Source organism: Pelodiscus sinensis, chromosome 11 (assembly GCF_049634645.1).
Source record: "Pelodiscus sinensis isolate JC-2024 chromosome 11, ASM4963464v1, whole genome shotgun sequence".
Classification (NCBI taxonomy): Eukaryota; Metazoa; Chordata; order Testudines; family Trionychidae; genus Pelodiscus; species Pelodiscus sinensis.
In genome coordinates this window covers 7,596,693-7,609,895 of record NC_134721.1, presented here as the reverse complement: position 1 = coordinate 7,609,895, position 13,203 = coordinate 7,596,693, and the positions used below count along the sequence as shown (strand labels likewise).

Genomic DNA, 13,203 nt, shown 5'->3' with positions numbered 1-13,203 from the left:
TAACTCAGCTACCCCTCTGAAGCAGCTGAACAGCTGTAAGATATGGGCATACACTTGCTATTGGTTATGACAGGCCAGTAACTTAGGCCCTGATCCTGCACCAACTGAAATCAAGAGTTTTCCTCTCTCTTTAGATAGGAGCAGGGCTGAGTTCTGAAACTAGCCCAAAGGAAATGGGAAGGCTGCCAGTCTGGACCATTCTGCAAGATGTACAGAGATAGATGCCAGAAAAGAATCTTATTAACAGAACCTACTAATATGAGTCACCAATTTCTAGGTGGTACTTTGGAACTGCATTCATTTTAACTTAAACCCAAGTCCCCACTGTGCATCATTGACCGAGATTAATACATCCAGACGTGAGCTGAGCTGCAGCCCCAGAGATACCTGCCTAAAGCACAGTGGAAAGAAGTCTCCAGTGCTTGCCCAGTGCTAAAATAAGTTTTAGCTCGGGAGAGCAGTTCTGGTTAGAACATTGGAGACTAGTGAAAATGCTGAATTCCACAAGGAAAATAAATCTTGCTCATAGCAAAGGCTGATTTCACAACAGAGAGGAAAAGAAAACTCTCCAAAGGAAATGTAAAAGATTACAGGAGAGCAAGAATAAAACAATATGAGAACAAAGGGGTGAAATCACTTGCATTTGAAGAGGAAATGCACTTGATATTATCTTTTTAAAATACAAATCAGTGTTGAGCTTGAATAGGCCAGCAATTAAAGACTGGTTTCTGATGTTACCAGCAGAAACATGCCAATGTAGAAATAATGTATTTTGCCTTGGGGGTTTATATTGGTGTCTAATTTTTCTTTGGGCTTAGCCTTCACAGTGTGAATTCCCACCATCCTGCAATACTATGACAGCAAGATACAAGTATTACTGAGCACTGAAAGGTCCCTTTGTGACTCAGTTAGCCACCCTCCAGGCTGTTCTCATGGGTGCGGGAAGAGAAGATATCCACCAGGAGTTCAGTCCCTCCTGAGATTGAGGGCTGATGTGAGTCCAAACACTAGCACAGAGTATTTGCAGTTTGGTCAGCAGTTTCAACGAATGACCTTGGTGACACATAGAGAAATATGCACAGTGCCCAATGAGAGAGAGAAAGTCTTTGCATCAACTCTCAACTGAGTACTGGTGTGAGTGAAAGTGGGCACAGCAGGAAGTGGGGACAAACTGGCTAGGGCATATGGGTGTATGTGCAACTCCTGAGCATACAAAAGGTATTTCTAAGAGCCAGTACCAGAACACTTCTGATCTCACCCGGGAGTTCTTTCCCACAGTGCGTATGGAAGGGCAGATCTTAGAAGATACAAAAATCTTTCCAACAGTTCCTTTCAAGCAGCATTTCTCATAGCTAGCTATTCCATGCCCCATGGCACACATGGAAACCTCTGCTCGACAGCCCATCAGACTGCAGCATCTTTAGTTTAATTCACCATCATGGATCACAAGTCACAAACCACCTCTTGACCAGTGGCTGGCTCCAGGCATCCGGAGCATGGAGATGCGAGGCAGATACCCAATGCAGGATGAGAAGCTGCAATGCTGAGTAAGACCCATGCTTTGAAGGTGGAGAAATTTGGTATTCCCTTTGGCTCCCTACCAAGCATTAGCAATTCTGGGGCAATGGCTCATCCTTTTGTCTGCTGTACATAGGTCCACATGAGATGCAGATGGATCAAGCATCCTGGCCAAAGCATTTTCGTAAGCTTCTCCAGGCAGAAAGCTCTACATTTTCAGTCTCTGTTTAAACCAGTTATGGCATGGCAGCCTTTGAAAAATTCTTGCTCTGCTACGTAAGGTGATAAAGTATAGGAGTTCTAGTTGGGCTAGTCTCCATTAGATATTTTTACTTGGCGTTGATCAGTCAATCCTGATTCGTATTTACAAATGTGTTAATTGCATTGAGTTGATTGACAACCAATTATTTTAAGATTTTTAAAAAATTGAGTGTAGACATAGCCATTAAAATGTCTAGTGTTGCAGTAGTCCCATTGATTGCTGCCACACTTGAAGGGCAAACTCCATCTCTTTCCAATAGTCAAAATCTAGTTACAAAAACTTTATAGGGGCTATAACTAGTGCTCCTGCTTGGCTAAGAATTGCACGTGTCCAGTTATTATTGTTACCCCATCTTTCCCAACACCCGCCCCAGTCTGCTTGTCTGTTTCATCTACATGTTATACCCTATCTTTTGGATTATAAGAATTTTGGGGCAAGGAGTGCCAGCCACTATATGATAACCTAGTACAATGAGGCTTCAAGATGGTTGGACTCTACGCACTGCCACAATATAAGATAATAAATAACACATTGAAAATCTGGCAGGTGGAAGCAGGATGCACAACAGCAAAGAAGATAAAATAACCTTGCACGTTGCCATGAGTTAAAGGCGCATAGCAAGCATGGGGAGGGGGCGAGGTATTCTGACTCATGACTGGGAATTCTAGTCACTGCCACACTACAAATAATAAATCAGATATCTACAGTGTTCCCCTGCCAAGCTAGGTCCATAGCCATGTGTTGGAATACTGTACAGAAGACAGATCATGGTCTACTTTCAGAACCAATGGAGGTGTCGTCCCAAAGTAGCAATGAGCCACCATTAGAAATACTAATTAGCACAGCTAGCTAAACGAGATTAGAGACTAAAGTTTTTGGAAGTTCTCCAGTGAGCACATCATTTCTCATTTTTGTCTTTGGAAACTTAGAAGACACGAGGCCCTGGTCTACACTAGGGCTTTATTTCAAAATAACCCCCCTTAGGTCAAATTAATAAGTGGAGCATCCACATTATCAAGCCCGTTATGTCAAAATAAGGGGCCGCTTATGTTGAAATTTGTACTCCCGCTTTCCTAAAGGAATTACACTAATTTAGAAATAGTTATTTTGAAATAGCGATAGTGTTGGTGCTCCAGTGCTGCTATTTTGAAATAACAACTCCCCAGAGTAATTCAGACTAATTACTCCCCAGTGCTACCTGGGGCTCTAAGTCCGGGGTAGTGCGTCCACATTAACGGAACCTGCCTCAGATAATTTTGAGGCTTCCCCATAGTAGTGTAGACATGCCCTCATAGAAGATGACAGCACTTCCTTTGCCCCCTGGGGTGGAGGTGGGGAATAGAGATGGAACAGTTTGCAAGGACTGAACTGCTTCACAGTCCTTTTGCAGGCCACACAAAGCAGGTACAAGGGCTCCTTCCATCTTCTGCACTGCTGTAAATATAAGGACCAGGGACAATATGGCCACACTTAGCTGCAGAAACATGGGGAAGGCAAAAGGTCCAAGGTGCAGTATGTAATGCAACATGGCCAATAATATTTTAGGAGAAGTTCCTAACAGCAACCTATTTTTAAAAGTGAGGAGGGAAGTTACCAGATCTGAGAACAGATTTCCCATGTCTCGGGTTGTCTCATTAACTTTATAGCTCCAGTACACAGACTGCAGCTCCAGAAAGCTGGTAGTTATTTATCATCTCATAAAATAAAGAAATAAGGGGGTTTCTTGGTACCATAGAGTATGTTGTTCTATATTTAATTAGGGCCTTTTTAGGCCTGGCATGGGTCATCTTTTGGAGGTTTAATTCCTTGGATTTCTATATGCAAGATGTCGTTATATCTTCTTAGAACATCCACTGTCCCAAACCAGCAAATTAAAAGAGCACATCTCAGTGTATAGATAGCTCTGCCTGATAACAAGCTATTCACATTACCCAGTCCAAATTTGTGCTATTTATTGCACTGTTCTTACACAAACAGCGTCAGTTCTGTTTTGCACGCAAGACTTTATGTTGCTCTATAGTAGTGCTCTTAACTCAGTAGCTGACAGTGTTTTATTTGCAGACACAAACTTTGGAAGATATTAAGAAGTATATTGTATCTGCAGTCAGTTCATTCATTCTAGCATATCAAGTTCTGGGCCAGATTCTGATCTTTCTTATGTTTGTGTTATCCTAGAGGAAGTTCATTGATTTCAGGGTATTTACTCCATATTTATATGAATGTAAACAAGATCAAAATCTGATCCTATGACTTTTTTGTTTGTGTTAAGATAAATTATCAAGTGATATTGGCAGTTACTTTTGTGGTCACTTGATCTTTACTATTTGATGTGAGTTCAGAGGTTATATAGTGGTAAGCACATTGTACAGTGAATTAATTTATTTCCTTCCTTCCTTCCCTTCAATACAATAACTAATAATAGTAGATCTTCAAACCTGATCCTATCAATTTCAATAGCAAACATCTCATTGGATTAAATTACTGATTCTCAGCCATCTTGGAAGGTAGGCAAGGAAACAGTGAGCAAGGAAAGAGTATATTCACATTTTATATTTTTAGCAAGATGTAATAAATGGGGTACCAGAATTGTAGCCACCCAAAATTAGTACAATTTTTGAAGATTTGGACTTAAGTAACTTTCCCAAGGCTTCCTAAGTAAGTGGCAGAGCCTGTATTAAAACTAAAGTCCCTTGCATCAGCAGTGGCTCATGTCATTGCAAGTTGCTGTCATTCTTTTATGAAATAAGCTCAAAGAACAAATAGAAACTTATGGTGTGAGTTTCTATAGCATTGCTTTGGCACAGAGATTTTTTACTCTCAGTATTGTATGGGCAAACTCTTCTCAAGATGATTTTTTATTAGTGTAAAATCTGCTGCTAACATAATAAATAGAAGTATATATAGCATGGGCCACATCTATACTTACCCGTGGATCAGTGTTCCAGAGATCAATCTCCTGGTGTTTGATTTAGCATGTCTAGATAGTGGGTTTAGACCCACTAAATCAAATGCTGAGTGTGCCCCTGACAGCTCTGGAAGTCCTACTCTTCGCGAGGAGTAAGGGAATTTGACAGGAGCATTTCTCCTGTTGAACTCCTGCTGTGAAAATGGCGCCCAAGTTCAAATCAAGATACGTCAACTCCAACTATGCATTTAATGTAGCTGGAGTTGCATATCTTGCATATCTTGATTTGAACTTCTGGGTCAGACATGGCCTTAGTATTTAGTAGGTGTATGTACAACCTAAAGTCCTGTTTCTAACTTTTATATAACCGCATCACTTATGCATTTCTGGTACAGTACAAAGTAGCAAATGAAACACTGCCAGTAGAGAAAAAAAATGGAAGTAAGAAACTACGAGGCACTTTTTTGGCATGCTGCCTTGAGAAAGCCAACCGCAACTTCACTGATACAAGCCAAGCCAGCTCATGCTGATACAACTATCTTTCCCTCTCTGAATAGGCTTATTTCTTTAATTAACATCTTTTCAAATGTCAACTTTGTTACAGTATGTCTATGTTTCTAGCCCACATTTTTATATTTTATAAAATCCATGTAGGACCAACTTGGCATCCTGGATGTTTAACAAATTATTCTGCCTGGGCTAAAAGATGTAATGTCCAGGTGACTGTAACTTGCAATTTTTTGTGTTACTTCAAGGCACAACCAGTATATGTGCCGTTTTGATTTTATGCTAATGAAATTTCTTTGGTGAATTGAAAAATAATTCTTTTGTATATAATAGAACAATGAGGGATATTTTTTTAAAAAAATTGTGACACTGATGCAAATATTTATTTGCATCCTTAAGACTCTTTTTTGCTTTGCTGATACATTTATACTTACCCACAGATCGATGTTCTGGAGATTGATCTTCTGGCTTTCGATTTAGTGGGTCTAGTAAGGACCTGCTAAATTGAATGCTGAAGTTGCCCCCATTGGTACCATTATTCCTACTCCTTGTGAGTAAAAAGGGAAGTTGCTGGGAGCATTTCTCCCATCAACCTCCCACTGCGGGGATGGCGTCAAAGTTCAAATCAAAATATGTCGACAGTTAACTGGAGTTGCGTATCTTGATTCAGACTTATCCCATAGTCTAGATCTGGCCTTAGTGACTTTCCAAATCTCAATGTCTACTTCCTATTTCTGTAGAAGTGAATCAATGTTGTCAATCAGATGATCAATGGACTATCATGGCACTTAGCTAACTCTTTAAATCACAACCTGTCCAGGCTAATCCTCAGGTCAATTCAATAGCCATAGAATTGTATGTATGCCAGAGCCTAAAATGGCCAATGTGGAATTGTTCTCATAACAGTGGTTTTTTTTTATTAACTTCTAAATAAACTAAGTACTCCGAGAACATAGATAGCGCTACCTAAAGATATATCCTATGAATGTTTTCATACATGCTTTGTATAAGTGTCATGAAAATGAAATATATATATACAAGGAACAGCAGGAGACAATATTATCGAAAGAGAATTATACTACATTGAAGCTATTCCAGTGTACAGTAAATTAAGACTTTGTCCTTTGAGTCTTAGCCCAGAGGAGGGAGAAAATCTCCACTTACACACCTGACCTATTTCATTTTAAAATAACATTGACCGTTATTACATACCTTACTAAGACATAGTTATATGCATTCCAACCTTTGTGTTAATGTGACAAGGAAGACAACAGTCCATGTATATGTACAATGTTATACACAAAGTTATAGTATTATTTAATATACTCTACATGTGCCCTTCAGCCACTATTTCACAAAAAGTAAAGCTACAGTCGCTTATACATTTTGTCACGTAAAATGTGTTGTCCTTTGTCTGCAGTTTTGTACCTTCTGCCAACTCATCTATATGTTACCAAAATGTTAAATTATAGAACTATATAGTGCAGTGAAATGAAAATTTAAACTTGCGTTTGCATGTATAATATGAAAAAGTTTATCTAAAAGTATTAGGATGTAAGAATGGCCATATTGAGTCATACCATTGGTTCACCTAGCCCAATATCTTGTCTTCTGAAAGGACAGGTGCCCCAGAGGGAATGAACAGAACAAATAATCATCATGTGATCCATTCCATCGCCAGGTTCTGGCTAAGACTTGCAATGTTTAAGAATGTTTTAATACAGAAGGACTACTGTACTTGGTAAATTCGCCTTTCCGTGACCCATGACAGAAATCCATAGTGTTTTGTCACTGAATTAACCCTGGTATTAGAAACAGATGCATTCAATGCATAGATCTATTCAATTAAATCCAAGTTTATTAGGCAAAATCCATTAAATCAGAATTTGATTTTTCAACACTGTATTTACTTGTATTTAATGGATACTCTTGAATGTATCAAGTACAAAAGTCACAAGACAGAGAGGATCTGCCTCTTTTAATTACCCTATGCTTAAGTAGTTCCACTATTGATTTTTTAATTGTTCAGAATATCTCTCAAATTAATTATCAGACTAATATCCATGTAATCCCACAAAATGAGAAAAACCATGTTGAATTTGCTATTGATTACTGCTATTTTTTGCCATACCTCAAAACTTTATATTCATAAATATCAAATTACTGAAATTGTGCATTGGTTTATCTGCATCGATTTTTATTAATCCTTATTTGGATGAACGTTTTAATCTTACTCATACAGTGACTAACAAACACATTCCTAATATTATAAATAGGAAGTGCTTTGGGACTATAGCTGAATACATTAAAATCTGTCCGTTTTCTAGTTAACGTATTTCCATTCCTTTTATGTACAAACCTAGTGCATTCAGTAAGCAGACTGCAAATTCATGACCTTATAAAAACATTGTCTTGATTTTCTGCTCTGACTGTAGAAATTATCCAAAAATCTCTGTTTCCTCTAAAGGACCCTCCCTAGCTGGTACTTTCCAGGTGCGGAGCAATCTGAATCAGAGGTGAACACCATGTCAAATTCCACTCATCTGTCAATGTACTGGATTATTTCTTGAGAGACTGAAATTGGCTGCCTGGGATCAGAACACCATCAATCTTACTCATGCAGGGTGTGGAGTAGCTGCCTGAGAAAGGCTCGCAAGAGGAAAATCTCAGAGGTTCCTAAGCAGGTGATGAGGCAGCTGTAAAACCTTCACTATATCTGTATCACAGCTCTGAGTGAAAGATTTGTCATTTTCCACATTTCCCCAATACTTGGTATGCATTCAATGTCTTACAGTTCTTGCTTCATAAAAGAAGTGATTTTTCAAGCTTAGGCAAATGTGGGGATGCTCTGGATCTGCCAGGCTCTCATTTTTTCTCATCATGCCATTTGTTTCAACAGATTTTACAAAATGAGATTACATTTTCCTTTTGCCTATTTAGGCAAGTAGTTATTTATTTATTTATTTAGCCGGGGAACAGCCTCAGTTCACCAATGGTGATTTCAGCATTGTGTCTTAATAGGGCATTTCTCTGAGTAGTCCAAAAAGAACATCCAAATGTATTCCCTAACTTTAAAATGCCGGCGACTAATACTAACACAAAACACATAATAGTTGTTCATGAGAAAAAGCCCATGACACAAACCTTTAGAACTATTTTCCTCTGGGCTAAGATGATACTTATTTTATGTTATGTTACTGAGAGAAGGCTAAAAGATATCCCCCAAAACATATTACTTTTGTGCAATTAAAACAACTGGGGAAAAAACCTTTTCTGGACATTAGACCTGCTAAAAAGTAAGGCAATTTTTTTTGCAAATGTGCCTAAGGGTACATCTACACAGCAGGGCAAAATCTGAATTAAGATACACAACTTCAGCTACATCAATTGTGTAGCTAAAGTCAGAATAGCTTAATTCGGCTTTTGGCGCTGTCTGCACAGCAGGAAGTCGAAGGAAGAGCACTCTTCCTTCACCTTCCCTTACACCTTTTAAAATGAGGGTTACAGGAGTCAGAGTAAGAAGTCCTCCAGCTCGACATTATTTCAAAATAATGGCTTGCTTGTAGATATGCATTTTGTTATTTTGAAATGTCAGTTATTCCGAAATAATGCTGCTGTGTAGACATAACCTCTTGTGATTTAGGTGGCTAAAGCTCATCACTTTTGAAAATCTTAGCCTTATTCTAATTCTGCTTTGGTCTACCTGCTTCTACAAATTAAATAATGTGTAATTACCAGCTAATATTATCTGTTTCAACTCTCTAAGTCTCTTAGGTAAAACTTTCACTTCTTTCCTTGGATTCAGAGTAGGTGAAATTACACGAGGCTCTCTCATGTCTACCTTATTGGTAATAATGAGGTTTAATATACCATTTCTTCAACATTTTGCATTTGATACGCAGTTCACAAAGTAACTCAATTGAAAATTAACACTACCAATTTCTGTTTGAAGACTATCAAAGTAATGAAAACACTTATAAACAGTGTCTAATATGGATAATATGTCAGTGAAAATCAGTTGACTTTTCCATTCCATTGCACAAAGAATCTTAAAACAGCTCTCAGTAATACTCATCCAGCCACACAGAATCCCAGGCCTTACTTCTACTCAGAGTTGGACCTTTGCAACCTCATGGCTAGTCAGCAATAAAATTAAAATTTCTAGGCCAAATTCTGCTCTCCCCTATACCCAGTTCTTCCCACTGACTTAAGGAAGAATGAAAAGGTATAGCTTTTACAGGAGGCCCCCAGGATGCAACAGCCCGAGTTCCGACACCCCACACTTACAACCATTTTTGTAAGTGCAGAAGGGGCCAGAACCCCCCGACTTATATCCTAGGCCCACATTTACAATGGTGCACAGCGTCTACCATGAACACGGGTTCGAGTTACAACACCCCCAACTTGCGACGCTTCCTTCAGAACCAACCGCACCACAAGTCGGGTGCCTTCTGTATCAGAATTTGGCTCATATCATTGTAAGTGTTCTATTTGTGTCCAGTTTGACATAGGTACAGCAAATAAAGCTACACAAAGATCTGCTACCAGGATTTCCTCTGGGGGACAAAACTGACACTGCTATTACACAGGAAAAAAATAAAGAGAATAGAGGCATTCCATTCTTAACTAAAATAGGTTTCCCATGATCAGCCACCTGAGTTGAGAAATTGTTAGAAACGGCTGTTAATGCGTGGTGTGTTCCAATACCCAAAGAGGCATACATTAAGCTGATCAGAAAGATACTCTGAGATACACAGACAGACAACTCATCAATGTTCAATAACCACATGGGACATATATGATCATTCAACCATGTATGGAGGCAGGCAGGAGCATGGAGAGAGTGCCTGCGATCTTACAACATCCTGTAGCTGATTGGTCCTACCTGGTCTGTGCAGGTGATGCTGCTGGAAAGTGTGATGAAGAGATCCCTGACAGAGCAGCATTGCACAGGCACTTATCCACAAATACAGGACCCAAGACATTGCAGAGACCACTGCCATTCTCTAAATGAAATATTAGACAGGCATTATTATCTATAGAGCACACAGTAGTTAGCAGTGATTATAACAGTTATAGTGTCTTACTTTCTTTCTGCCCCCTATTGCCCACCCCCTTTGCAGGCTGCAATTCCTATTTGGTCATACCCAAAAAAGGAGAGTGGAGGTAGAGATTTCATCATGAGAGACTTGGTAACTTGAATAATTCAGTGGCACAAAGGAAACTCTAATGATCCAAGTACTTGCAGAAAAACAACATAAATGGAAGCCAGGGAAATATTCCCACACTGTTCTGCAATTTAACTTACCGGGGAGGAGGGAGAGGGAATTACAATCCTATCCAAAAAATGAGCTCTTCAGACAATATCAAAACTACTTTAAATACATTTCAGAGAGTCTGACAATATTATCAGATATTTGGAATGCATGATAAGCGTACTCCATCCCCAAGACTCCAAGGCAAATATCTACCCAGTAGGTAACAGATTATTGTTTTTGACTTCTATGCACATTAATTTTTAATTGCAATGCTGTCTGCTAAACAAAGTAATTGTTTCTCAGAATTGTGTTCTAATCCCCAGATAAAATCCGCTTCCTTTGGTTTGGCCTATGCTCATAAGGAAGTAGAGTAAGGCCAGACTGAATTTTATATGTAACAGATAGGAGGTTTGATCTTTTTCCTAAGGCAGCATGTGTCAAAATTTAGAGACTCTTGTTGAAAAGGTATGGTGTACTCCCAATGCTGGGACACTTGACTACTGGATATATTATATATGGGAGGATATAGCCATAAATTTATTGTTCTGCTAATTGGTTAAATTTTCTCAGACTTTGTGACTTTAACAGCTCCTTCTCAATGCCTGCAAGGATTGTAGGATTTGCAAGGCTCAGCTACGCTACATATCGTCCAGTTCCTTTAATAACACCTTCTGCTGCATTTCATATTGCCAAATTAATCAAACTTCAGGCATTCTCCTTATTCAGCCAATAACATGATGCCACTTTCTATCTAATAATCCAATCAGCGGAACATCATGTTCACTGAGGATAAAAGACTTTATTTAAAGCTAAAAATCTTAACACTGTATGTCCTAGGCATTTAGGAAAGATTGAAGCTCCCAATGTAAAATCCAAAAAATTGACCTATCAGAAAGATTTCTCTATTGGGGAAATATACACTGTTAAAATAATAGTGATGCTTAAGTGCCAATAAAATATATGCACAGATCATTGTTCTTATTTTAACAGATAAGCATGGTATTTGAGGATAGTTTTAAAGACTAATGGATCCAAATCCCCCAAATAAACTACACATATAATTAACTGCAAAATAGGAAAACATTATTTTCCTCAGCATGAGGCTATTTGTTCCCTGTTCTGTTTATCTGATGCACTATTCAGCATATAATTAGTTTTCCTTCCTACTGTTTACTTTTGTATACTTTCCCTCCTTTGTTTTCTGATTGAGTAATATTGCAACATCAATTCAACCCCCTCTGAACAGATAGTTCACAACAGACCTCCTGTGTCTTTAGAAATTAATGTTGGGGTGGGCTTTTTTTGGGTCATTTCTGGTGCTCCCACGCTCTCATACAATGACATGCAAAGGAAAAGTGACTCTAACATGCATTGATATTTCAAGCATAAAGTGTTTTAGTTAAGCTGAACTTTAAAATCCTACCCAAACAGTGAAACAAGACAAAACTTCCCACAGTCTCCCAATTGCTCCAATTAATTTTTTTTAAAAATGTGTCCAGGTATCATATTCCTACTAACACTGAATAGAAGACTTTGATACCCTCCCCCGCAATGTTTTCATTCTTTATCTGCTACACCCTTTACCTCCTTCCTTAAACTATAGTATTTTAATTAACTTTATTCAAGCCCCAACATTCCTTTCTAGCATTTCATTTCTTCATGTACTTGTTAGTCAGCTCACTACAACTGCTGTTCAACACGCTGTTTTTATGCAAAGAGAGCCTCTTGCTAATAAACACACACACACACACACACACACACACACACACCAGTGAGTATTCCTCTAGTTATTATCAGATGAGCTCAAGGTTTGCTTTCTGAATCTTAAATCCTAAACAAGCTCCTTACCTGAGAAATCCAACCAAGAACAGAGCACTCTATTAGTGTTCATTGGAAAGATCTAACACTTTTTAAAATCCATCTGTACCACAATAAGAGATTTTAAATAGCTTCCCAATAATCTTCTTTATCAGGATTAAAAAAAAAATTCTCTTTTTCGTTACCAATCCTATTTGCAGAGTAAGGAAGACATCAGAGCTCTCAGCCTGTGTTGTCAGAAAAGTGGCCAAGCTTTGAGGGGTGGAAACCTTGTCATTTTCACCTTTAAATCATCTCCTAACGTCACCTTCTGCTTGATGAGACCTTTGAAGTGATCTTGAGATAATTTGCAGCTTCCAGTGTACTTAAAGATGAGGATCAGTTTATGTTTAATGACAGAGCAGCCTCGCTACCGTGCATTCAATGCAGAGTAAAGCAGCTGTATGTACAAAGCAGGATTGCTATACAATGCTGTAAGTACCGGTAGTCTATTTCAATACATCCCTGCTCTGTAAAGTATCACATGTCTTAAAGTGACATTGCCCCCTATTACAAGCTACAATGAATTGCTGTACTAGCCCACGATCTCTTAACAACTGGAGTAGCATTTAAATGCCAGCACATCTGATATTTGTGCAACATCATATATATAAAGAAAAGCTCCGTGTTTGAAAAGAAAAGATTGGGCAGAAAAATATGACCCAAGAGGACTATCGGTGAATGTGGAAAGACAAAACACTTTACTTGCAGTAGCCAATGAGAAACTAGAAACCCTTTAATTGCATTTACTGACCCTTTGCTCTCAGGGCTCATTCTTCCACACATTTGCTAGGGATAATCTATAAAGTCAGTCATGACTTAAAGAGTCTATTTAATTTCACAAGTTAGAAAGCCACATATTTGTGAGTGTTATTTGGGGGGCTGGGGAGACACAA

At 38.6% G+C, this 13,203-nt stretch overlaps 1 protein-coding gene across 1 annotated transcript in view; it reads right to left on the bottom strand.

Annotated features, from left to right (window-relative positions):
• Window positions 1–12,723, bottom strand: part of TAFA1 (TAFA chemokine like family member 1) — a 408,995-nt gene extending 396,272 nt beyond the window's left edge. Inside the window, exons 1-2 of the mRNA XM_006120006.3 lie at window positions 12,299–12,723; window positions 10,078–10,198 (exon numbers count right to left, since the gene is read on the bottom strand). Of these exons, the coding sequence (XP_006120068.1) occupies window positions 10,078–10,195 (118 nt within the window). The 5' untranslated portion in view covers window positions 10,196–10,198; window positions 12,299–12,723. The remainder of the gene's footprint in view (window positions 1–10,077; window positions 10,199–12,298) is intronic.
• Window positions 12,724–13,203: the final 480 nt, after the last annotated feature.